Here is a 27,762-nt window from a genome sequence, read left to right as displayed (position 1 = left end):
TACAGACATGCCGGCCAATAGTTGCCCACACCTTCCTAAAAAAGCGAGGGGGGACTGGATCAATAGGAGAGGTAGAAGGCTTAAGTCCATCAACTACCTTTGTAATAAAGGCCAGCAACACAGTTTCAAACTGATAAAAAACTTTAGCGCACACTGTCGATGTAGACAAATTCAAACAGGAGGGTGATGTATTGGCTCGTATAGACGCAACCTTGTCATTAAAAAAGTGCAAGAAATTTCTCACATGATATGTCCGGTGTAGTGCATGGACTTGATTGCGGTTGTTGCTAAGGGTGGCCTAACTCGTTATTTATGTTTTAGGAGGCAATCTCTTTTTCACACATGGCCATGTAGGTTTGTATTTTTTTTCCTCCCCTAATAATAAAAAGTTTAATTTAAAAACTGCATTTTGTGTTCAGTTGTGTTGTCATTGACAAATTAAATTTGTTTGATGATCTGAAACATTTAAGTGTGACAAAGGTGCAAAAAAAGAACTCAGGAAGGGAGCAAACCCTTTTTCACCGCACTGTATATGGCGTTGGATTGCACTGCTGTTGATGTGTCAGGTCAGACTAAAGTTATAAAAAAGCGCTAGACTCTGTGGGACACTATCGTGCCTCTGTGTGCCGTCACAACAGAGAGGGGTGGCTTGACATGGTGCACATGCGTTAATTACGCAAAAAATGTTAATGTAATTAATTAAATAAATTAGTTACCGCCGTTAACGTGCTATTTTTGACAGCCCTAGTCCTTATATAACAGGCATAAAGTCTGAATTCAGCAGTTATAATAAAAAACTACTGAGAGTTGAAGCAAGATAGGAGACCCCTGTGATAGTATCACCATCAAAAGGCTGGCCAACTATGTGTTTATGTTCACTAAGCAACCACACACAAGTAGTGTTTTGAGGATAAGACATAATTAGTATAATAACAAGTGAGTAACGTTGTTCTGTGAAACTTGAAAAAGTTAGGACGCACCCCATGATCATGATATATCCACTTGTGGCTTTACCGTGGGACAAAATTGAGTTCCGAACCAACCACAATGTTTGTTTGCACTGTGGTAAAAAGGCACATTTGGACTCCGAAGACCAGAAGCTAGGCTTATAACTCTAGCTAACTGCGAGCTAGCTGCCACCAGTGCATAGTAAAGCCAGTGACAGCTAGGCAAAGCGTGTAAACAAAGATGCAAGAATAGTCAAACTGCAATAGGGTTGGTTCGGGAGTGATCTGTTGGCAAGCCTACGTGACAGCATAAAGGTAGGATTTTCCGCTGAACGCTGATCGTTCTTTGTGATCGGCTCTGAAAGTTGTTTATTGGCATATGACGATTACATGTTCTTTATTTATCTGGTATAGGCCTGGCCGCATGGTGGCCGAGCGGTTAGCATGTTGGCCACAGTCAGGAGATCGGGAAGACCTGTGTTCGAATCTCCGTTGGGTAATTTGCATGTTCCCCCCGTGTGTGCGTGGGTTTTCTCCAGGTACTCCGGGTACTTCCTCCCACATTCCAGAAAGATGCATGTTAGGTTAACCGTCGACTATAAATTGTCGGTATGAATGTGAGTGTGAATGGTGCCCTGCGATTAGCTGGCGACCAGTCCAGGGTGTACCCCGCCTCTCGCCCGAAGGCAGCTGGGCTAGGCAATAGGTATACCCCCGCGACCCTAACGTGGATAAGCGGCATAGAAAACGGATGGATGGTATAGGCCTCCTAACTCTGCTCCATGGTAATTTATACTGTTTTAGGCCAATACCACAACCAAAATGACAGTAATAGACTTACAAAAAAAAGGTGGCTGTACCTCTAGTGCACAATTTTTTAAATAAAAAGTTTGCTAACTTTTCTTTAAAACCCTCCGGGGTCCCTTTAATTTCCCACCCTTTCGGGTCCCTAGAGGACAAAAAGTCCCATTGACTTCCATTATATGCACCATTTTTCAACGCATTGTAATTAGAAAATATAAACTTGCATTTTTTAATTTCAGGGTTTCATTTTGTTGAAAAATAGTCAAATTTGTCATATTTACTGTTTAGAACAGATTGGACAATTTTCACATTGTAGGTGGTAGGTAGTGTTTCCTACCGGGAAAAAAAAAAACCCACTGACTTCCATTATAAGCACCAACAGGGAATTCAAAACCACACTGCTGAAACAGGGAAAGAAGCTCAAAAGTACAAACGTCTACATGAATGAGCATTTGACAACCGCAACGCTGACATCGCCAAGAAAGCATGCGACTTGAGGAAGCAAGGAAAGATACCAGGTACTTGGAGCGCCAACTAAAATCTACATCAAGCTAAATGGAGGGCCAAAAGAGGCTAGAGTGCTTGTTGTTAAAGATATCAAGGAGCTAGATACATATTAAATATCACATCACCAGGACAACAAGGAAATTAAAGTCTACAACCCACAACCAAAGAACCATCCAGTTGAAAGATGACATGACATTCAATAACATCTGACATGACTACCATGAGCTTGGTCATCCGGGAGGGACTCAGAGTAGAGTCGTTACTCCTTCACATTGAGAGGAGTCTGTTGATCTAGTCCGGATGCGTACCAGACGCCTCCCTGGTGAGGTGTTCCGATCATGCTCAGCGGGGAAAAGTCCCCGTGCGGGGCAGACCCAGGACATGCTGGAGGGATTATGCCTCACAGCTGGCCTGCCTTGGTGGAACTGGAAGAGGTGGCCGGAGACCTAGAAGTCTGAACTTCCCTACTGAGACTTCTGGCCCAAGTGTTCCCAAACAAGAGACATTAAAAACAGAAAGAGTTTTTCAAGCTCTGGCCTCTACTTGGGTCTATTGCTAGCCATGACTCACGTTAGCCCATGTCTTGGTTGCACTGTATTTGTTTATGGAGACAGGTATTTTCACAAGGTTACACTTCCTGTCCCTCACTTAATGTATACCCTGTCGAAGCTCTATACACCTCTGTACGTACTGAATGACCGACATACAAATAGTGGACATGTTATGCCACTAGTAAGTATCAACCTAATAAAAACAGAAAACGTCTTTGCATAGTGACAGCATTTGTCACGATTAGCACACAATTTCAACTTGGAAAGTGACTGGAGAAACGCATGTGTCAAACTGGGAGGTCAATGACGTAGAGAAGTAAACCACATTGCTTGCTTGACAAGCAGCCGGCATCTTGTGTTAAAAGCAGTCGGGTGAAAAGAGATAACATCCTTTTCACCAAGAAAAGACATGTTATCCGGTTTGGATAAAACTACTGCTCTTCACTATCGCTTTCATGACATCTAAGAACTATTTTTGGCCTTCCTTCCGCAAGAGCATCCGATTTGATGCAGAGATGGTGGGAAGTCCATCTGCTTCCCAATGTAAGCATCAGCCTGCCTTGGGAGAGACAAAATAATGATTCAGTCCTGCATCAAAATGAGTGACTTTCTGTGGCTGGATTACCGGCTATCATAAAGTGTCATCTCACATAGAGTGCCATCAAAGTGCAGAACCCTTTGAATCCTCGCTCTGATGTTCTCTCCTCTATTGGTGCGTGTGTGTGTGTGTTTGTGTGTGAGCACCCAAATGTGCACTGCAGCAGAGTTTCCAGTTTGTACGCCTCTGTTATGTCTCTCCCCAGTTTGGTACATGTCACATCATTCACTTTAATATCTCAAACATCGACAATTTCATGTTTGGTTTACAGGGTGCTTGTCAGACATTCTGCCTCTTACGGCGACATGCAGGCCGGATGACAAATTATACAAGCAGGCGGTTGGGGTAATTGCATGGAGGTCTGCATCATTGAGTTCATGGGATTGGAACAGACCTCGCCAAAGCTACTTTTGAGATGCTTGACAGATTCAAAAAGGTACCTTGAGAAAAAGAGTGTTTTACTTGTTGCAAATGAATGGCTGAATGAAATTCAAAGAGTGGCAGGGGATAGCTTTAAAAGGCAAACAAGCAACATAGTGGAGTTGTGATGATTAAAATCAGGAAATTGGAGCGCTGGATGTGGTATTTGTCAATTGATGCCAAACTGAATGAATGAGGGAAAAAAAGCAAGCTTATAACATTCACGTAAAAATGAAAAGTAAATGATATAAACTTTGAAATAAGTACAGTACTACAACTATATGGAATTAGTTATTATCTATAGAAGGGGTATCCAAAGTGTGGCCCAGAGGCCAATTGCGGCCCGCAGCTATTTTTTTATTGGCCAGCAGCACATTCTAAAATTACGAGAAAACAACCAAAAATGTTCAAAAAGAGCAAAAAGATGAGAAAAAGATGAAAAATTGATACTAATAACACTTATAATAATATGCTTTGTCACTAGGAACTGACAGCTGAGATGCAAGCTGTAAAGCAGGGTCAATTTGCAGAACTTTATCAAAATTCTATTATAATCAACAGTTTTGGATGTAGAAGTCATTTGAGGACACGGGTGTCCAAAGTGCGCCAGGTGGACATTTGCCACAATAAATTGACAAATGTTTTTTTATGAGGCACATTCTAAATACATTTAAATACATTCTAATACATATAAATGAATTTAAACTACAAAAGAAACAACAAAAATGAGAAGAGAGCAAAAAGGCCACAAAAAGGTGAAATATTGATACTTATTCGTAAGAACACCATTAGCTGGTGATTGGATCTCAATGCAGAGACGATAACCACTAAGGCGTATAAATATAAAACGTTTTACTACACAAGGCGCACACCAGTGCAAAAATACATACATACATCAACAAAGTACATTATAAAACTATCCGGCAAAGCCACTCTAACTAGATAACAAAAAGTGCTACTGGAAAAAGCCGAGCAGGAACAGAAGCTAACAGAAATAATAGAAATTATAAAATACCAAAAGGCTAACCAAAAATGCAAGAAAGGAGCTGCTGGAGGGCCAAACAGAAGAAGTACTCACGCAAAATCCTAGCAAAGCAAGTGTCCAGAGAGTAGCTACACACACGGAAGCACAGCACAAAGCAATGGTTGAGCAGAGAGTGAAGGCAAGGTAACAATCTGACAACAGGTGAGTATGCATGGCTTATGAAGGCCTGATTATGATTGCCTTCAGGTGTGCTCAGGTGGCTCCGCCCCGGCAGGACAAGCAGTGCACTGCAACAGAAAGCAGATACGCGGCAGCAGATTACATACTATAATAATACTTTGTATATAATGTACTATATACATTAGGGATGCACGATATTTATCAGTCCGACATGAGAAATTATGACGTGATGCCAATATTTCCGAACATTAAAAATAGCTCTGTTAACTGATATTTAAAAAAAACCTATTCAATGCGGGAAGATTACCCGTACTTTGGTGTGTTACTGGGCTAAGGTGAGCAAATCAAGCACCCCTTTTGTGTGATGTGCTCCACACCTCCCATGAGCTCACTTATAAACAATCATCGTGTGGGATTTCTGAACGTGTGGGATTTCTGTTTTGAAAGCCTGCGACAACAGCCAGCGCTGTTGAAGAAGCGGCTCCAAAGCTAGCCACACTGGACAACCAATCCTTAACCTTTGCTGAAGATAGCGACTTTTGTGGGCTAGTAAACCACTTAGAGCCACGGTTTGTACTTCCGAGCTACCGTTTTTTTCAGACGTATGTTTGGCAAAAAAATACGACTTGATCGCCACACTGCTTTATAGGAATGTTACAATTCCCGTATTTTAGCAATGCAAAAATCTGACTCTGTGCGTGAGCACTCGAGTCCATAGGGGCGTCCTTAAAAATGCAAATTTTTCAAATGATATTGGGTATATATTTTCATTCGTATACATGTTTGCTAGGTAGGTTACTTCTTCCTCTTCAATTTCGTATCGGATTAACACTGAGTGTTGAACCACATCGAGTCATACGAGTGATTCAAAAGTTAAGTCCAACCTTAAGCCTTTCAGGACAAGTTAAAAGGTATGTGGGATATAAATACACTTTAATATCTATCTGCAAACGAAATTTCATTAAAATATAACGGTGCAAAATATGTTAATTTTGCCCCGGAATTGCTGTGTACTTGCAATTTGTAGTGTGGCATGGAAACCAATACAGTGTGCTGCTGCACTGCGAGTATGAAATTTATGACACTTGATTTTCTGCCCTGGACTTTTTCATTATCAAAAAATATAAATGGCTACTCTGTTGACTTTTAAAACAAATGTCACAGCCCAAGTTATTATATATTTTGTAGTTTGGTTGTACTTGTGTCTTGACTCAATGTTAAAGCAATGGGAATGAAAGGCACTATTTCCCGGTATGAAATTTGCTCTAACTTCTTTAATACTTGGGGTAGAGAAGTGAATGAGGTATCAAATTAAAGTTCAGGTCATGTTTTATCAGACAGAATTAATCAGAGACTTGATTTTACATATTAAAATTTTGTAACATTCCTATCCTGTATCCTGTACTGATAGATGGAAATATGGACATATATGGACATACAGTAAGCTTCACTACTGATTTATGGACATGTGATGTTAGCCTTGTTAGCTTGCTAGGTCTGACAGCACAGAGGCTGGATAAGGACTTCAAACTACTGTATACAGTTTGTTTGTTTAGAAAAAAAAAATCAACGTCCATTTCTAGAAACAGAACTGTTCTCCATTTTTGTTACTTTTATATTTTCTTTAATAGTAGTGATGTCATATTTGGATAGGACAAATTTACAGGTACAGTTTGTCTCATCCACCTTTGAGTTTCTTACTTCCAGGTGTGAACAAATTGCAGTTAAATCTAAAAAAAACCCCTATAAATTAGTTATCGGTTACACAAACATCACTTCCCAGGCCCCGCTCCTTAAAATATATTTTTTATGATATTTTAAAATATTAAAATGTTTGCTAATTGCACAATAAAATGCATAGACATGTTATATGGGAGGCACATGTAGTACTCGCTTCATTCTGAAGGGTTGGCAGCCTGTGTGAGCTGGAAGGTGCTTGTCACTGCCGTATCATTTGTCACTTTTTTTGTTAACCTCTTAATGTGCAATATGTATTAAGAGTAAAAACAACTTCTCAGCCTCACCAGCCATCAACCTCACTTCACAGCACTGCTTGCACTATAGTCACACGCATACTCCGTAAACAAATACATGTCCAACCAATAGTGTTACCAACAGTGCCAAGCAGAAGCCAGAGCTTGAAAACCCATTTCCGTTGCTAAAGTCTCCTGTTTGGGAGCACTTGGCCCTCTCGGTGAAATACAGTCATGGAAAAAATGATTAGACCACCCTTATTTCTTCAGTTTATTGATCCATTTTAATGCCTGGTACAACTAAAGGTACATTTGTTTGGACAAAGATAAGGACGATAACAAATATAGCTCATAACTTCATGACTGTACGTAAACAGACAAGCAGATCAGAGAAAATCAGTGTGTTCAGGAGAGATGGGGAATGGGGCAACAAGTTGGAACTGTTAATGCTGCACTTTAGGCAATATGGAACTTCACATTACTAAAAATAAAACTTGTTTATCAGCGTTAATGCTTGACTCTCAACATTTGTCAACAGGTTATTGAAATGTAGCGTTGGTACTAATGGAAATGTTGACTTTTAGTGTCATTTTATTCATCAGCCTGGCAATAAATTCTCAGTATGTGTTTTCATGGAGGTTTGCAGAAGAAAATGCCATAGAAAGACTACAGAAAGAAAGTACTTCCCCTCATCTCATATACTGATGTCTCACAGTTTGTCCTTGGAGATGCTGTGCTGCGTCGCCTGGTCATTGTGTAGATTAAATTACAGTTTGTGCTCCTCCGCCACCAAATGACTTGATGCCTTCATGTGTTTTCCCACATATGGAGCAGATGCTGAGTAACTGTATGATCAATTTTCATTTCACCATCAGCGGTCAAGATCAAGGAAACCTTTAAGTGAAGAGTGATTTTTTTCTTGAAGCGTTTTGACAGTTAGACAACAATAAATGGAAGCACAGGAGGCTGGGAGAAGCAATAACCACTTCAATTTCAAGGCAGAGCCCTTTTACAAATTGACCCTTGTGGTACCCAAGTAATTTTTCTGGAGTATTTCTCTTCTCTTTGATAATTTCACATGTCATGTGAGACTATCTGTGGCCTCATCTGAAGGACGTAAGAAAGTAAGTTCCCTTTGAAACGCTAAATTATTTAAAGCTCTTCTATGTACATAAGATCACCAATATTTTATAGCACAAGCAAATTAACTGACTTTATTGTATCCCACTAGGGGACCCTGGGAAATGCATTAGACCCATAGTTGTCCACCCCCTCAGACATTTTTTGTGTGCAGCACACAGATGTCACTTTTGTTTGGATCAGTTTAGAATGTTGTATGTTTAACTATACTTTAGATCTTGACATGTACCAAAAACTGTATCTCTTGCTCCAATTTTAAAGAAGACATGGCATCTTTTTGTCATAAATTTAGAAGACTAATATACAGTATAATAGATTTAAAGCTTACTTTATTATTGTTACATGATTGTTTTGTTGAACAACTTTGATAACAACGTCATAAACAACTAGAGGATACCCAGTAGGATACACTGTGGTCATTTATGACCATGCATTTATGGTGTCGTTTAAAAGCGGTGGGTGTTTTTTAAAATTTTTCCATCAGGGGTTGCCACAGCGAGTGCATCGCATTATTTGTTGGGCTTAATTTTTATGGCAGATGCCCTTCCTGACGCAATCCTGTTATTTATCCGGGCTTGGGACCGGCACTGGACATCTCCAATGGGCTGGTTGTCAGGGCCCTGTTGGGAATTGCTATTTTCACAAAAATGTGTACCATATGCTAGCAACATATCGATATACAGGTATTTTATTAATTTATCATTAACAAGTTAACAGTGCATTTATTTATACATTATGCAATGATTCTGTTTTGCACTCAGCTGCAACACCTTTTTCAGACTTCTCATGAAAAATAATGCCACACGGCCGACATCACCTCACCCCTACTCCTTGCTAAACACGCCAGCACACGCTGTTGTGATCCTGTGGGTTCTGCATGACGAATAGAAGTGCTGCTGCTGAATTGACGTGCTGGCGCTGATAATGGAATGGACTTCTTGTGTTGGAGGGCAGATATCTGAGATTTTAGATGCAAGTCGATATAATCCAAAACTGGGTTTTTTTTTGCTGATATCAGACATATAATCCGATATCAATATCGGATCGAGACACACAAAATGACAATAGGAGGGGAAATGGAACCTATTGCAATATAGTGGTAGCATAGCAATAAAAGCAATACACTATCCTGTCTGCTCAGTACAGTATCAGTAGACATCCATATTAACACCAAAAAGGAATGCCCATTTAAGAGTGAATCCACAGTTTGGAAGTTACCTTGTTCCTTTTGCAGGTGTATGATTGTTTTATGATGGTATGATCTGTATTGAAAATATTATTACAAATGAAAAAATTGAATTATCATGTAACAAAATGGTTGAACTTCTTTGCAAGTCTGTGCTTTTCATGCTCCTCTCCAATAGAATGTTTTCATTATGCATTACTAAAATGATTAACACTTATTTATATGTAGTTATGCAGACATTATTCATTAGGGTTGTGACACTGCATCTTGCTCTAGGGTGCTCGGCCTTTTGATAACTGAGCTTGTCTAATGGACAGAAGGAACTACAATAGTGAGTCAAATGATGTTGTGGGTTTTTTGGACTGTGGGAGGAAGCCGTATTTCCCAAAGAGAGAACACATGAAAGCAGTCGCCACACAATGAGGCCTTATATAAAGATTTTTTCAACAATCAAAATGCATGTGGCGGTATAAAAAAAAATCAAAGAACATACCGTGACTTAAGCTCCATTTTGCATTGGTTTGCGTGTGGCAGCTCTTGAATGTAATGGTGCGAAAAAAAACAATTCTACTGTATTAGATACTGTCTTCAGTAGACTTCTACAAATTAAAGCTCTTTTATGCAAGCAAGAAAATGCCATCTGTCAGCAGCCCATTTATTTATTTATCGTCCTTGAAAATGCCTCCAGAGACAGCTGACTCTTTGTAGTGCGTTATTATGTTTGGTCTTATATGTATATTAATAAAGCCATAGCTTTCAGGCTTTCTTTTACTCTTTTATTTATTTATTTATTTGTCCATCTTTCATCTCTATATTTACTGAAACATTTTCCCATTTATGTATTTATCATTTTAATTATTTTTGTAATTTAGCTGCTATTTATTATTTTACTTAAACACCTTTGTTTCTTCCTTTTTTCCATTTTCTTCAATCAATCTATTAGGGATGCTCCGATCAGGTTTTTATGCTGACGATTTTGATACCGATCATCCATGAATGAGATCGGCCGATACCGTTCACATGAATTAACTGTAGATTTTTCAATTTATTTATGGTGAGTGCTATTGGCTAGGGCTGCCGTTAGACAATTCTACGGGCCTCTGGCAAATAGATAATTATGTCACGCCCTGTGTGTTTGCCTGCATGTGAGGGCACCATGGCATCCCAAGTCACTTCCTCCCTCCTCACCATGTCAATCCGAGGTGCAGCAACCTCACGCGGTTCCTGAGTGCCAGCCCATGGCTCAGCCCAGGATGGCCCCTGCTCAATGTTAGCACGCCTTCCACTTGCCCTCCTCGTCCGTACCAGTTTTGCCTTCAGTGCGCCAAGAGGAGGTCAGCTCACCCCCCACTCCTGCACCTCCGCCCTCCAAGCTTCAGACGTGCCCGATGCTCGCTCCACGCCGTCACAAGCCTTCGACGCTCATGTAGCCCGTGCCATGTCAGCTCCCAATGCTCCCAGAGCCCATACAACGTCAGTTTCAGTGCCAACGCCACGTCATCTCAAGCCGCCCTCGACACAACATTGAAAGCCGGTGGTAGTTCCGGCTGGGGGGTCAGAGCGGGAGGAACCCGTGACCCTCCTCCAAGCCTCCCTGCACCGCCCCTGGTTCCGGTTTTGGCTGAGAAGGACGTCTGGAATCCTTTTGGAAGAGGGTGCTGATACCATCAGCGACTGTTGACGCATAGCTCGCTCCTCCACCTTCAAGCCAGGATGTATAGTCGTCAGGTCAGCCATGTGTTGAGGAGAAGACATAATTAGTAGAACGACAACAAGAAAGCAAAATAGTTCTGTCATGTCACATGTTCTGTCAAATGTCACTGTGGTAAAAAGTCACATTTGGAGTCTGAAGACCAGAAACTAGGTGGATAACTCTAGTTAGCAAACTAGCTAGCTGCCGCCAATGTCAATTACAGGTAGGGTCAGTGACAGCTAGGCAAAGCGCCTAAACAAAGATGCTAGAAAAGTCGAATGTCAATAGGTTTGATAAGTGAGCGAAGGCAGAAGCCAGACTAGTTTTGATTCTCGCAGCAATGGGTGGTGTAGAATTAAGCAGGCCTATTAACTCTTCATAAACTTTAACCACACGCTGTGTCCGGGTTGTATCATACAGCTACAATTTAGCTTTCCATTTAGCTTTCTCTCCCCAGCGGCTTCCTGTACCTGTTGGTCCCATTAGCAGTGTCACAGTGCCCTCTACTGGTCAGCATGTAGTAGTATAAATACTGGTGGAGCGACTACAAGGCAAAATAAAATAAAATAGAGACCAGTCGGCTTGTGTTCCAATCTGCAAAAGTTCGCAAGTCGGATGTTCGTAAGTTGGGGACCTAGTGTACTCAATACAGGTGTTGGCAACCCTAGTGACACAGCACACATTTAGGGTTTGCTGCTGCACGCCGATCGTTTTTTGTGATTGGCTTTCAAACGCATTTATCACATGTTTTTTTTTACGGAAATTGGCCGATACTAATCGATGGCCGATCGATTGGAGCATCCCTACTATCTATCTATAGTTACACTTCTCTATTATTTTCTCTCTCTATTAGAAAAAGCTAAAACTTAAGCATAGAAAGTGAATAGGAAGGAATTGCTGAGGCATGGAGAAGGATTAAATAAGCTGATTCTTCCTACTCCTTTTCACATGTGATGGTGTGGAGTAATGCTATTCAAATAAACCACAAATGTGTTTTAGCTCAATATTGGCAAGGATGCATGAAGGTATTTTGTATTCATGAAGTCTGTGTAGCAATTTATGCTGTCAGTCAGTGTTTTAAAGAAGCTGCCCTGTTTTTTTTTTAATGAGAGTCCTTCCTGCTATAAAGTCACCAGCGGTCGGTTATATCCAGTCCCATCTCGTCGAGGTTTTAACATATTCCAGGCATGCGTGACCTCAACTACTTGGTCGTCGCCCTTGAAGAAGTGTCGCGCAAGGCTTTGTGTGTTCCCCCATCCCCTCCAAGCTCGTGAAGCCTTCTCAGTTTGAACTGCAAGCAGCTTTCAAGAATACGCTCAAAGCCATGACGTGCTAAAAGAGAACGCAAATGTCTGTTATTGCCTTAAGAGACCATCTATGTGATATATTCTTGTGAAACCTAATGAGATACTGTGCTCTCAGATTAATGGAGATGTTCTGTTCTTTGGTCCAGATCTTGTATTTCTGAAAGTGACATTGCCACATCTGTAAAAAAGGAGAAAAAAAAGCTCCATATCTGGTTCAAAAGATGATTAAAATGTTAAACATTTAAGACGCAATTAGCTGCCCTTTGTTCTCATTGTGCAGCTGCATATTACTTGTAAGATATGACTTGTTCTTCAATCCACCGTCTAAAGCTGCGTTCACACATGTGTGCTTGGCACAAAAATTAAGTTGCAGTTAGCTTAGTGCTCACACTGGTATTTTTGTCATGAGACCAAAGTCTATGCAGTAACATGCATTTCGGAAAAGCTTTTGTGACATTTTATGTGGCGTCTGTTGGGTTGAACATGTAGCTTATTTTTATATCCTACTGTATTTACCGTCTGAGATTTTACAAAAACCTTCTAAAATCCACTTTTCAACAGCACCGTTGTCACACATGCAGAGGGAGAGAGAGAATGAAAGAGACAGCACTTCCAACGCATTTTTCTCTGAACCGAACCGAATTAGACCAGAGTTCACTTAAGCAGTCTCAGTCTGCTTGTGTGGTGCACACCAGAGTTCAGATGATCGCGTTCACACACCAGGCTTTCATCTCAGGAAACATATCTCACTTCTTACATAACATCCATTAAAATGTTCATGAGACGGTCCCCCTCGCTACCAACCGGGGACATTTAAAAGCAGTACTACAAGACAATTTTTCCGTACAATGTCTTACATCTGTGCTAGATGATCATAAAGAGCACGTACTACTGATGTACATTTGTTTTATTTGTATCAGTGCACTGACTCATAGGCAGGTAGGAGGTGAATTGAATTGGATTTTTTTTGTCTTTATTCCCTGTTGTCCTGTTTGACTGTTTTGTTGCTTAGAATGTTACTGGCATCAATGATATCATTCATTACATTCAGTGACATGCGGTGAGGTTCATGAGTGGTGAGGTGGAGGGTTTTTTTATGTTTCTACAGGAGCAAGAAAAAGAACAGAGTAATAATTATTATGGTTAAACATGTTTTCAAATACTTCTTACTTATTTTATCAACTGAAAAACATTCATACCTTTCCTTTCTCCAGCGTCACATGCCATGAAATTTGTATTCATTTTTTTCAGAACATAAATGGTCAATAACCATACTTATGCTGAATCCCAATTCTACCCCTTAGCCCTTCTCCTTCGTCTTACCCCGACCCCTTAAAACCTAGGGGCAAGGGGAAGAAGCCACTAACACCACTTGATTCTCATTACATCATCAGCCTTCACAGCATGCTGGCTGTGAAATAGGCAGATGAGTTGTATTACTGTTCATAACGCATGTTTCCTTCCATAAAAGAAGGTGAATACATTTATACATGATTTTAATGTCATATAGCCTACCTAACAACACTTAAAAAAATAAATAAAAGGCACACATTTTTACAAACTGTGACATTTATTGCACAACAAACAACTCTAAAAAATAACAGCTTACAACCAGCAATGTAACATTTATAAAATTTGAAAATGTATGAAAAATACATATGAAATAGAAATAACAATACAACAAACTTTATCAACAAATGTATAAACCTTATGAAGCATCATTTCAAAGTTTAAAAACCTCGATCTTTTGGCCTCACTCTCCTCCTGTCGTTGATGTTCTCCCTCAGATTGCTTTGTAAGAAAGTCCAGAATTCCATTTTGTTTCCATACTGAGATTGTAGCTTTTGAATGGTACAGGAGTGCTATATTGTATAACAGAGGACTGACACGTGGCTCAGCATCTCCTGCAGGAATGACACACATGCTGACTCATGGGCTATAACTATTAACTCATTGGAAATACAGTAATAATAGTAATATAGTAATAGTGTGTCAAAAACGAATATAGAGTGATGGTAAAAAAAAAAAAAATAGATTGGACAACGTTAAATTCCAAAGGTTATTTGAAAATGTGGTGTGCTGTCCACATATGGCCTTGTATCTTTTATTTAGCTGACCTCCTGACCATCCATACTGTATGCTGAATACAATAAACATATCTCACCATGACAATCGTTGGTGGACTATGGTGGCAATAATTCACAGCAAACAGACTTCACTACGAAGTGCTGCGTTACATGAATGATTAGATTAGAAACACCAACATCACTGTACACTCTGGGGGGGGGGGGGGGGGGGGGGGCTGGAGCATATATATTACAATAGAGACATAGGAAAAAGAGGAAAAACAAATATACATTGATAAATCCATATACAGATACAATAAACCATGTAAAACAACCGTACGTAAAATAACCCTGAGTTTTCATGCAATTGATGCACTCTCGCCGTACAGGCAAAGCACGACTGACTTACTAGACACGCATGGAGCACGTAAGAAATATCTGAACGTGTGTTGGCTGCGCTAATTACGTATGCGTATGTGGGGTGCACGTGTGGTGCATGACAAACATATGTGAGTCCACAAGTGCGACGTACGGAAAAATTGACATTTTCCCCAAACTTGACACCAGCAAAACGAATGTAAGTTTGTCTTGCAACTTGAAAAAAACGTAAGCAGCCGTACATTTTCTTTGACATTACAAAGAACCTCTGCACCCGTCCACAGCTCAAAAATCAGCACGTCACATGAGCTCCCTCCTTGCATTTCTTGCACGTAGACCGGTCGTAGTAGCCTGTACGACTGCTTGTGACCAAGGCTTTAATAGTGTTATTATTATTATATTTTTTTATCATGACAGCTCATCACCGATTACATTTCTCTCCATGGAGCAGGGGTCTCAAACTCAATTTACCTGGGGGGCTGCTGGACAATTTTGAGTCTCCAATTAACCTAACATTCATATTTTTGGAATGTGGGAGGAAACCGGAGATTCGAACCAAATCTTCCCGATCCTGACTGTGTGGCCACCGTGCGGGCCCTTTGGAGCATCCTCTATATCTATAATAAATGAATACAAATTACGGTGTATGGAAAAATTCTACATTGATGGGACAATTTTGGAAATCAAAGATAGTTGATTTATTTGCTGTCTGTATTACAAAACCCCTTTTCGTTTTCTTGTATAAATCCTTTGGATTATCCACGCTGTGTCTCTTCTCCCATGCCCAGCCTGTCTCTTAGCAAGCAGTTCTTATTGTGCTAATTTAGTAGGCTGGAAGAAGAAATCCCTTCCAACGGGACATTGGTAGGATAGGTGATTCCCCATGACTTCCTCAGCTGCTCACATCTCTCTGTTCTCTGCTACTGTTGGAGCACTGAACCTATGCCAGAAGCTAATTTGTTTTGTGTTTGCATCCAACTTGAGTCCTTTTTCAAGTCGCCTGGGCCCTGTCCTGTCGTCTATTGTCAAGAGTTGTATTTAGGAGTAGGCCTTTGAGTGCTGGCAATGAATAGCCTTGTGATTTGGACGCTTCGAGGCCGACCAGATGGGCTCTTTCCTCTCTCAGTCACTTTCCATAAAAGAAGTAATCAGTCAGGTGCTTTGGCCGACACTCCATGGGATTAGTCTGATCTCGCCGTGGTGTGCTGAGATGTTGTTACGCCGCAACCTTGGGGAGCCACCAAGGTCCCCCAACTTTGATTGCTGCCAAAATGCTTTGGTGTCGCTTAGAGATCATTATTTCACATGTTGGTGAGGAAGCAGAATCAGGGTGTGACTCACGGATGGAATCACCCAGGGGATCTTCTGTGCTTCCATTATCTTCTTCTTCTTGTTCAAAACATTAATGCATAGGGGTGTAACAGGACATATACTCGTAATGGGATTCTTCAGGATGGTACAGAGGTGTACCGAGTTCCCGCACAACATTTAAACATTTAAAAACAAAAACAAATTTATTTGGATTTATTATTTTGATTTGGTAATTTTATTTATCGCAGAATTACCTGCTAGCATTTTTCATTGTTTTATGTTTCATTTTACAAGTCATTAAAACTGTTTATACAAAAGCTTATCAGTTTTATGTTTTGCATTTTGCTCCCTTACTGTACCAAAAATGAACCAAACTGAGACCTTAAAACCGAGGTCTGTACCGAATCGCGATTGTGGCGTACTGTTACACCCCAACAAAGGTATCATACGTCCATCAACAAAAGTTACTGAAATTGCACTGAGGCTAACAGTCAAACAAAAGGAATAATTGTATGCATCTCTCCAAAAGCTTCCTGCCTTCTGCTATTGCTATGTTATCTCCACTACGTTAATTGCTCATTAGGAGAGAAAATATGGTTTTAATCATACACTGGTCCAAACTGTCTGAAGTTCATTCCAGCTAATGAATTTCACAGAAACATGTGGTGGTTGATGGCTCTCATCGAAACACACTTGACCGATTATTAAAATATCCAATTAGAGCCTCTAGCGAGTGTTTGTTTGCTTATGGAAGCGCATTTGTGTTTTGTGTTTAAGCCTATCATGACAAAATGATGAATTTGTGGGTTTGTAATTGGGCCGCTGCTGCGTTATTGCTTATTTATGCAGAAAGGCTCAGAATACAAAAGCTGAGGTTGGTTGGGTGAACCACCATCAGGGGATACACTGGAACTTATGCATACTTACTGATGGCACCATATTCAAAGTCTGATCTATGTATGTAATTTTTTATTCAAAACTTTTTACAAAATTAATTTATAAAGTGTAAAAAAATATATATCCAATAAGAAAGACAATGGCTTTACTGAAATGAAAGGAATTAGGCAAATGTTCCATTCCATGTCTTAATAAATACAATGCATGCTTTGTCAATTTCATTGAAATTATTCCAATTATACTGTATATGTTTGAAATCAGACACATTTTGCAGGTGACAAATATCTAACTAAGCCTTTGCAGAGGTCTGTTTACTCTGAGTGATCCTATGGTGTCAAACTGATTTCAAATTCTTGTTCTACTTTTTTCCTTCACAGTGGTTGTGCTGTATTTGCAGGGTATTGGCACCAAAGAGTGGAGGGAGGTAAGTAAAATATATGCAGTATATATACACTCCTGGTCAAAATCTTAAGAGCAATTGAAAAATTGCTAGAATTTGCATTTTGCACATTTGGATCTTAATGAGGTTTTAAGCAGAGCTACAATATGCAAAAGCAAGAAGGGGGAGTGAGACAAAAAGCACTTTGAAAAAGTAATTTATTGAAAACAACAATTAAACTTAAATAGGCTTTTTATCAGCTGATCAAAAGTTTAAGACCATCACTCAAAAAAAATAACAAAAAACTCACCAAACCAGAACTAAAAATGTTCTCAGTAGGACTCAGTAATGAGTAGCTCCAATGTTCTTGTTAATCACTTCAAAAATTGCTTTGGGCATGCTTGATGTGAGTGTTTCCAGGAGGCTAGTGGGAACATTGCTCCAAGTGGTGAAGATGGCTTCACGAAGGGCATCAACTGTCTGGAACTGATGGCCATTTTTATAAACTTCCCTTGCCATCCATCCCCAAATGTTCTCTATGGGATTTAAATGAGGGGAACATGCAGGATGGTCCAAAAGAGTGATGTTATTCTCTCTGAAGAAGTCCTTGGTCAAGCGAGCATTGTGAACTGCAGCGTTGTCCTGTTGAAAAACCCAGCTGTTACCACACAGACGAGGGCCCTCAGTCATGAGGGATGCTCGCTGCAACATCTGCACGTAAGCAGCCAACATTTGACGACCCTGCACCACCTGGAGCTCCAGTGTTCCACTGAATGAAAAAGCACCCCAGATCATGATGGATCCCCCTCCACTGTGCCGGGTAGAAAACATCTCAGGTGGGATCTCCTTGTCATGCCAGTAATGTTGGAAGCCATCTGGTTACATTTTTTCTCATCAGGGAATAAAACTTTCAATGTCCCATGTTTGATGCTCCCTGGCAAAGTCTAAACGGGCAGTTTTGTGGCGTTGAAGGAGACGAGATCGTAAGGGCCTTAATTTGGGTGGAAGACCGCCCTGTGTCTTGATGGACAGCCAATCGGGTCCTCCGTCTCAGCGCAGGTGTGATTTTTTTGGGTCTACCACTTGACTTTTTTGTTCCATAATGCTCAGGATCTTTCAAAAAATGTAGAATGATTGATTTACTGCACCCAACCTCAGCAGCAATGGCACGCTGCGAGAGGCCTTGCTTATGCAGCTAGACAATCCGACCATGTTCAAAAAGAGAAAGCTTCTTAGCTTTAGCCATCAGGAGGGCATGACAGTGTGAATGCCTGACAGAAAATGAACATTTTGAGCAGATTTTGGCTTTTATAGACTGTGGTCTTAAACTTTTGATCAGGTGATAAACAACCTATTTTAATTTTTTTCTTTTGTTTTTTTTAATTAGAAGTACCAAATGTTTTTGTCAAATGTTTTTACATATAGTAGCTCTAAACCTCAAAAACCTCATTAAACCAAATGTGCAAAATGCAAATTCTAGCAATTTTTCAACTGGTCTTAAGATTTCGATCAGGAGTGTGTGTGTATATATATATATATATATACATATATATATATATATATATATATATATATATATATATATATATATAGTTTAACTACATGTCAGGATTCAAAGTCTTTTTTCCCCCATCAGATGTGTGCATTTCTATGAATGCTTCTATGCTTTTTATGAATGTCAGTTTTACTTATATAGCACTTTTTTTTGCAACTATTACTGCTCAAAGTGCAGTACAATGAGAAAAAAGAAAGCAATAAATACTGTACTAGTAAATTGGTGTTATGTGATTTTTTTAATTTTATGTGTAAATACAAAATCTGTGGCTAATGTATTTTCAATTGCGTTATTAGGGCAAGATATTTTTATGACACCCTTACTTTGTTTACACAATTAGACAAGATGTGGCAAAGTGTGCTCTTATTTTGAAAGCCGGAAGTGAGTTGCGTTTGTCTTGATGAGCTGGGTGCAAGAATAAGCGTGCCTTTTGTTTTTTTTTTAACTCAGAACCTGCACGTCCTTAGCGGGCATTGTAAAACACTAGCTTACATTTAAGCGGTAAAACACAACACGGTGTAAACCCTCACCCGGCCGGAGTCTCACACACACACAGCCGCACTAGTATGTTCTACTGAACCTCCAGCAGCTAAATAAACACCCACTCCTAAGGTACCACGGTTACATTGTTGCAGGTGCATTGATGCGCTAAATTGGGAAAGCTCACTCATTCACTCATTCACTGTCAACCTGTGGCTACATAGTCTTGTGAAAAATGTGGAAACCCCATGGGAGTATAGATGGCTGTAGACTGTATCATGTATTGCATTTTTACAATTTAAACGCTTTTAGACGCTTCCGCAGCCCTCTGAGGCAGCAGACTTGTTGGGCCTGAATTAATTGTAGCCTCTGCTGTTTCAAGGAAGGTGCTCAGAAAACGACGTGACCTTGTGAAGGCATAAAAATTTCACATTATCAACAAAATTCATGATCAATAATCGGTTTATGACTCATCTTTATTCCATGTGTCGAGTGTAATCACAAACTGATTCATGGCATGGCAATCACAGAGTAAACATCTTGTCATCAGATCATGTCATCAATTCTGACCAGGCATGAATCAAAACCTGATAAATGAATTGCTTGCTTTTTTCAAACTGCACTTCAATCAATCAAGACACATTTAGAAAAAGTGCCATTCAATCTGCTTGGCACTCTTGGTAGCATCATCTTCATGGCAGCGTTTCTGCAGGTGATTATTTGCAATACAGTACCGGGGAGACAGCTCACATCAGACAAAATACAAAACACATTTGAAAATTGACAGGAATAAAGTGATTGGTTGAAAGGTCAGTGTGTCAGATTATGATTGGAAGAAAAGACAGTGAGCGAATGGATCTTAGGGATGTGCTACAGAATGTGTCTTCAAATGACATTGCTAAGCATTTTCATAACAATTTGCAGTGCCTTACGGTACACTATAATGATGGTTTGGTACATACCTCGGTTTAAAGGTCACGGTTTGGTTGATTATCAGTGCAGTAATGAAACAAAAAGCAAAACATAAAACTGCTTAGCTTTTGTGCTCACTGTAAGAGTTGAGTTGAACAGCCTGACTTATTTTATTTTAAGGAAAGGAAAGTTCCTTATTGGCTGAATTGCAGCATTTAATAGTCACATTCTTCAGCTCTACTGAGCAATAACAGCACGCTTATTTATGTATTTCACAGGGAAGGTAAAGTGTTGCCAAACTATCACTTGTTCAGTAGACGTGTGACTATATTATGAGGCGGTTACACTTCCTGTCCCCCACTTAATGTGTACCATGTAGAATCTCTACACACCTTTTACCATACCGAATGCTCCGTACTGAAAAATGTGATGATGAAAAGGCCTACGGTTACACCCCTAGTGCCAATATTACATTTTGACCGTGTACCTGTATTTTATTTTATTTATGTGTACGCCCATCCTTAATCCCATTGTTATAAATTGCCCCGATTAGAAAAAAATCACTGGTGATTGAAATTTCGATGCATGATTTACTCGTGGGTTGATATGGCAGAGGTGCTGTAGGTTCTAAGGTCCAGGCCACTTCCATGTGAGTCCTTTGGTAATGAATAGGGTGAGGACACAGTTGATAGCGTTGCCTATGTGTCCAGGGCACTAAAGACATGAGTGGAGGTATTGTAGCTGTGGCGAGGCAGTTGTGAAATCAATAGCTCATTACACGGTGCTTTCGGGGCCAGACCGTGGAGGCGAGGCTGGTAGTCCACCGGGGGAATTAGTGGCGTGATTGTCAGAGAGATGAAAGGATGGCTCGGCCCAGAAAGGAGGTCGGGACCTGGACTTGTGCGGGATAGAGTATCTCTATTCTGGCTCTAATACAGCCCACTGATTTCTCATGGGACGCAACATTTAGCACAAGAATCACTCACTCTTTCAGAGCATTTTCATGGAGATTTGTGTGTATTAACAGTATAAAATATTCCAATAATAATATATCAACTTTATTTTCTGTTTATTTGCTGATGATATGAATTTAATCTGATGTGTTGACTTTTTTCCGTTGTTTTAGTCTGGACGGACGGAGGTGATCGATAACACCCGCAATCCAGATTTTGTCAGAAAGTTTGTCTTGGATTTCTTCTTTGAAGAAAAACAAAATCTAAGGTTTGATGTGTAAGTACACATATGTATTTTATTATGTATTTTATTCAGTTTCATCAAATATATCAACAAGAAGATGGTTCCAAGCTTTGACTTCTGCTTGGAATTATTGTTAGCCATGACTCACGCTCACCCAAAGGCTGAGCTCTAATGTATTTGCTTACAGAGTAGACACGTGACTATATCGCAAGGCCATTACACGTCCTGTCTCTCACTTAAATTGTACCGTGTGGGAATTTAGTATGCACAACACATGTGCTGTCACCAGGGACATACGGTCAGTGGAGGCAGGTGAGGCAGAGCCGCACTTGTCATGATGAGAAAAAAAAAGAATAACATACAATAAATATGAATATTTCTCAATTGAACTGTATTATAAATGTATTTTCTGTATTATTCCAATAATTTGAAATTGTTTTTTTCAGTAAATATTGCTGAGTTTTCACATTTCCTGATCAAATGCAGTGAAAAAAGCTAAGGTGAGGCCACCGTGAGCGTAGCTTCATGGCATAGTGCGCAAGCCATGCCTACCGTGTGAGTGCACACTGAGGTGGCTCATGGCACCTGTCAGCTTCCGTTTGTCAGCATGTCGCCAATAATATAAGGTCAAATGCGGTTTTTGCATGTAGACCAGCCGTTGGAGCCCGTATGACCGTTGTGACCTCGGCTTGTGACCAGAGTGTGAACGCAGCCTGAACATATTGCTGGACACCAGGCCTCCTACAAAGCTTGATTTCAGCTTTAAAAGTTATAGTTAATATTTTGTAGTAATGACTGGTTTAACAGGTAAATTGAATGTAATACTAACTATATAACGGTAGCTGCGTGCGCTCCGTAGGGGCTCCATAACTGATCCTTCTCAATGTAAATGGAATCATGCTGTGTCATAATAAGTAACCTGTTCCTCCAATTTGACCACGTTGTTTCTTTATGGCAGGTACAATGTGGACTCCAGAAGCTGTAACATTTCCAAACACGTAAGTACAGTATGTCAAAGTCAGATGACAGTTGAGTCAGTGCCGCTATCTCCCATCAAGTGTTGTGTTGTGTGGACGGAACAACAGATATGACTCAGTGGCAATAAAGTGTCATTCAGAACTCAGTGTAGCGTGAGCCTTTCTATTGACAATGTTTTTCTTTTTTCTTGACAAAATTATCAATCACGCCGGAGAGCAGAAGGTGAGTGGTTTACGGTTATACTGTGGTGCTCATCCTCCGTTCACTCATTCCATGATTTATGTTCTTAAACTAGTCTTGCTTCATTGCCTTGTATAGCATTCTTTCATCTCATCTCATCAAGGACAGACTGCTCCAAGCCAGAAAAAAGCTTCCCCCTCCTTCGTAGTGTTTTTCCTCATGTTGTGTGTCTACAGCTGGACTTCAAATGTGCAAGCAGCTGCTGTTGTTTGAGCCTGCACCACCATTGTGTCAGGACATTTACAGGTGACGCATACCCAGATTGAGAAAGTCACATCTACACAGAGGTGGATAGTAACAATTACATTTACTTAGATTACTGTAATTGAGTAGTTTTTTTTTATGTATGTGTACTTTTTAAAGTAGTTTTTAATCGTAATGGTTATGGAGTAAATGAATAAATAAAATACAAAACATAAGTAGGAAAAAAAAAACTCACCTGCAGTGAATGATATGTAGGAGAAACTGCTGGCTGCCGTTAAAATGACATTAACCAATACATTTGTTTACTTCCCGTGATATGTATCAGTTACCAATTTTTTGAAATGATAGAAGAAATAATAAGGATGTGTAATAATAAAGTTAACAGCATGTACATATATAGATATTACAATAATATAGACAAGACCTTCACAGATATATAAATACTGTATGTAAATTAATAGATAATTAAGGAGTTATAATGTACAGAAACATTATGTGGTAATAAATGAGTACAGAATATATAACACTGTGAAAATACTTAATAATAAATAGTAAGTACAGGAGCAAGTATGACATACCAGCACTGTACAGTAGTACCTCGCATAACATAAACCTCCTTTTACATAAATTCCACTGAACATAAAGAATTTATGTAAAGTTTTTGCTTCGTATGACAGAAGAGTTCCATATAACATAAAGCGTCCAGTCAGTGCAAGTCTTTTTTATTTTTTTCAATCAACTTTATAAATGCCTCAAGTCGGTGCAACTTCAGACTAACACTTGGTGACGCCTTCTCACGCCTCATCACGCTCTCATTGGCTGATTTTCGGGGGAAACCGCCTCTGCTCTCATCTCATTGGCTGATTATCGGGGCACCGCCTACGCTCTCATCTCATTGGCTGAGTTATAGAGCACGTACGTGAGTTTGTGTGAGAGACAGGCTTGTCCCTTCAACCTTTTTCCTCTTCGTAGTTCCTCTGAAACTAACTTAAACAATTAAGTTAAGTTACAAATTATCGTGTAGTGCGTGTGCGTTTGTCTGTTAGACCAGCTGACTCTTAGACTCTTTGAGTCGCGTTTCGACTCAGGCTAGTCCTCCTCCTCCTTCCTGCCTCCACTTGCGCTCCTGATCAAGACATCTCGTGAACGGTAGGATTGGTTTTGTTTTTCAGTTTTATTCATTTACAGTAATCTTATTTATTACCTTATTTTATATTGGAATGTTACTGTACTATGTTTATGCTAACGTTTTCTTATATTTTCCCACCGTATATGGTGGACTTTGAATATTTTGAAGTGCCAGAGGGGTGAGTTTGGGAAGATCTTGGAACGGATTAGGCTATTTCATGTATTTTACGCTTCGTATAACATAAAATCCCTAGAACATAAAGGTTCTCGGAACGGATTATTTACGTTGTAGGGGCGTCTACTGTATAATGAATATGCTTGGCATAAAGTTGTATCATGAAGTGAAGAATAGGTGACAGCTAATGCCTTGTTTAGCAGTAACATTCAGGTTAATATCAGACACTGTGGTTCAGAGTTCTTCATTATACTTTTCAAATACTAACTCTAAGTTCTCGCACAGATTTTCAAACCTGCAGGCAGCACGCAAAGCCCGTAGGAAGAAAATTGGGATGCAAATTATTTTCTGCTGGCATGCAGGAAGACCTTGCACGCAGCGAGGTCGCAAGGGCAAGGCAGAGGAGGAGTGTGTGACCCTTGCGTGTGTCGCACGTAGATTGTGTACATTGCCCGGCTACAGCAGCGGCTCCTCACACGGCGGGCGGCTCTTCTCGCTGTACACTCTGGTTCTCCCGGTCACAATAGCCGCATTGCAAGGATAACTTTCACTTTTGTGACAGTTCAAATATCTAAACAATTATACCACAATATAAACAATTAAAAAGGGTTGTTATACATCAAAAATAGCAATTTATTTACAAATACAGTGTTCCCTTGTTTATTGCGGGGGATAGGTTCCCAAAAAACCCCACAATAAGTGAAATCCGCGAAGTAGGATTAGTAGTAGTAATTACGTATGTTTTAAGGCTGTAAAAACCTCAGCATACACTTTATTCACTTTTCTCAAACAGATAATAACATTTTATTACATTATTCTGCCTTGTTTAAACACTCTCAAAGAAGTTCAAACCTTCGTTTGAACTTTAATGATCAACCTTTTTTCTCCTGTGACAGTGTGTTTTTGTCCTGCCGCCGTGCCGTTGTACTGTAGCATTTTTGTATCCTTGTTAAAAGATAATGTTGCAGTCCTCCTCCTTCGAACCGAAGATTCATTTACAAGCTAGCAAGCAAGCTAGCGATGACACAGGAGACATGCAGATTGGCACAAAGCAGATTAGTTGACAGTGGTCTACAGCCAATCAGGATGCAGAAAACAATGGGCGGTGCAGACAGACGAGCGAGGACACTCAACTTCCCACAGTGCAATTCTTCGGCTCGGCCAGTAACAGCGTTCATACGTTGTAATTTTTAAAATTTTTTTTAAATCCGCGAAACAGCAAATCCGCAAAAGGTGAACCGCGATAGAAGGAGGGAACACTATATAACACTGTAAACTACTTACAATCGTCACATTTGGAACTAAACTGTGTGTGTGCATGTGCATGTGCATGCGTTAAAATTTCCCTACAATGCGTAACCAGTTCTGCGCGCTATACTTCTCAATGCTCTTCCACTTCCTCCTTGCTGTTGAGTGTGTTTTTACATGCAAAAGACCCATGCCGAGCTCTTATCAAATGCACTTCTGCCACATTGTGGCTGTTTTTATGGCTTAACACTGGTCTGAAAGTGACATCTTGAAATGTGCAGTTGCGAAAAGACATATACTGTAAATATGTCTTTGTGATTGGGCGTCTGGGTTTACAAAAACGTATAAATACATCTTTGGTATGGAATGAGTTAATAATGTCTTATGAGATGCGCTACACTTGACACACATGTCATGGGTCAACATGTTTTATTTATTGTGTATTTTTGGTAAAATTTGCAAAGGTTTTCCTTTAATTAAAACAACCTTTTTGAGTATCTCCTTGTCATTTTTGCACTACACAGGAGAGACACAGCTCCTGCTGGTAAAAGAGTAATCAAGTAACATTTACTTTGAGTAAATTTTAAATGACCTACTTTTTACTTTTACTTCAGTATATTTTAGACCAGTAATTGTACTTATATTTAAGTAACATTTCATCAAAGTAGTAAGGCAAGGCAAGTTTATTTCCATCCATCCATTCATTTTCTACACCGCTTGTTCTCACTTGGGCCGCGGGTGTATGCTGGAGCCTATCCCAGCTGACTTTGGCCGAGAGGCGGTGTAAGGCAAGTTTATTTATAGAGCACAATTCTTTCACAAAGCAATTCAAAGTGTTTACAGAAAATAAGGGTAAAATCACTTCATAAAAATCATTCCATAAAACATAAAATCATTCTAAAATCATTCAGTCAAGTAGTAGTACTTTTACAAGGTATCCGCGGGGTCTTAAAAAAATATAAAATCCAAGCATTTGAATTTAAGGCCATAAAATGTCTAAAATCTCTTAAAATGTCATAACATGTCTCAAATACAATTTTGGAAGGTCTTAAAAACATGAACTAGTGCTGCCATGATTAGTCAACTTCGGCATAATTAATCATAAAAATTAGTCACTGGCAAGAAAAACGTAATATTGTATTAATTCAACTGTTCATTATTTTTAAACTGTAACTGTTAAATTCGGACTTTGTGTCTCTATTTGATGACAATGACCACAAAATAGTATACAGACAGTGACCACAATGAGTGGAGATCTGCTTTGTGAATAAAGTATAATTAAAATTTTGCCTGTCATATCAATAAAACACAAATAGCTCACCTCTCCTTTCTTTTTGTCAAAGTAGCTCTAATAGCGATGAAAGCCAAGAGACCCTTACACTAGAAATAAATCCATAATGAAATACAAGATGCAGATTAACAATAGTTTTTGGTTGATATTTTCATAAAAGATATTGTGAACATATAATAATATAATAAAGTTAATAATAATCGTATTGAGACTGTGTCTGTTCCCCGGCCCCGTAAATTGACACCTTTTATTAAATCAACATATCGCCATAGAAATCGAATAACAATAAAAACTACCCACTCACCAGCGCAGCAATGTTTAAACATTAAATGTGGACTTTTAAACATCAGATCTCTTTCAAGCAAAGCTTTCTTAGTAAATGAATTGATTTCCGACCATAACATTGACCTATTGACCTGGTTAAACTCGGAAGAATACTTAGCTTAAATGAATCCACTCCTCCCACTCACAGTAACTTCCACATCCCCAGAGAAAATGACAGGAGAGGAGGAGTCATTCACTTCACTATTAGATGCAACTGCGTTCTCCCAGGTAGTGGACGAACCTACATACTGTCATAATCACACACTTGCTCTCGTCCTGACATATGGTATTGATGTTAAACACAATATTTCCACAAACTCCTGTACTGTGTGACCATTTTCTACTCACATTTGAATTCCAAATAGCTAACTAAACACCAGTGGACAAAAACGTACTTACCAGATGCCTATCAGATAACAGTGTTAGTAAATTCAAAGATGCTATCGCCCCCCTCCTCAACTCACTGCCCTTCATTAACCTAATAAACAATACCAATACGAGTCAAAAACAGATCAATGAGCTGTTAGACAGCACAACCTCCCTCTTGCCAGAAACTCTCAACTCTGTTTCCCATTTAAAACTGAAAAAGAGGAACCCAAAGAAACCTGTCCCATGGTACAACTATCAAACTCATCAACTTGCGAGTTAGATCCCATCCCAACTCACTTGTTCAAAGATGCTACTCCACCAGTCAACACAGCTCTTCTC

At 39.7% G+C, this 27,762-nt stretch overlaps 1 protein-coding gene across 4 annotated transcripts in view; it reads left to right on the top strand.

Moving 5' to 3' along the window:
• Window positions 1-27,762, top strand: part of LOC129181767 (copine-9) — a 134,163-nt gene that overhangs the window by 23,893 nt on the left and 82,508 nt on the right. Inside the window, exons 3-6 of one of the 4 annotated variants that reach the window (XM_054777394.1) lie at window positions 17,321-17,367; window positions 21,396-21,499; window positions 22,425-22,464; window positions 22,664-22,666. The exons of 1 other annotated variant lie outside the window; for it this stretch is intronic. In XM_054777394.1, coding sequence (XP_054633369.1) covers window positions 17,321-17,367; window positions 21,396-21,499; window positions 22,425-22,464; window positions 22,664-22,666 — 194 coding nt within the window. Of the gene's footprint in view, window positions 1-17,320; window positions 17,368-21,395; window positions 21,500-22,424; window positions 22,465-22,663; window positions 22,667-22,867; window positions 22,931-27,762 lie in introns of those variants that run through there. 2 more of the 4 variants (XM_054777368.1, XM_054777386.1) reach the window with 2 other exon arrangements.

The sequence above is a fragment of the Dunckerocampus dactyliophorus genome, chromosome 1 (genome assembly GCF_027744805.1).
Source record: "Dunckerocampus dactyliophorus isolate RoL2022-P2 chromosome 1, RoL_Ddac_1.1, whole genome shotgun sequence".
Lineage (NCBI taxonomy): Eukaryota > Metazoa > Chordata > Actinopteri > Syngnathiformes > Syngnathidae > Dunckerocampus > Dunckerocampus dactyliophorus.
Note: the sequence above shows the minus strand (reverse complement) of the source record. Positions and strands in the feature narration are given on the sequence as shown.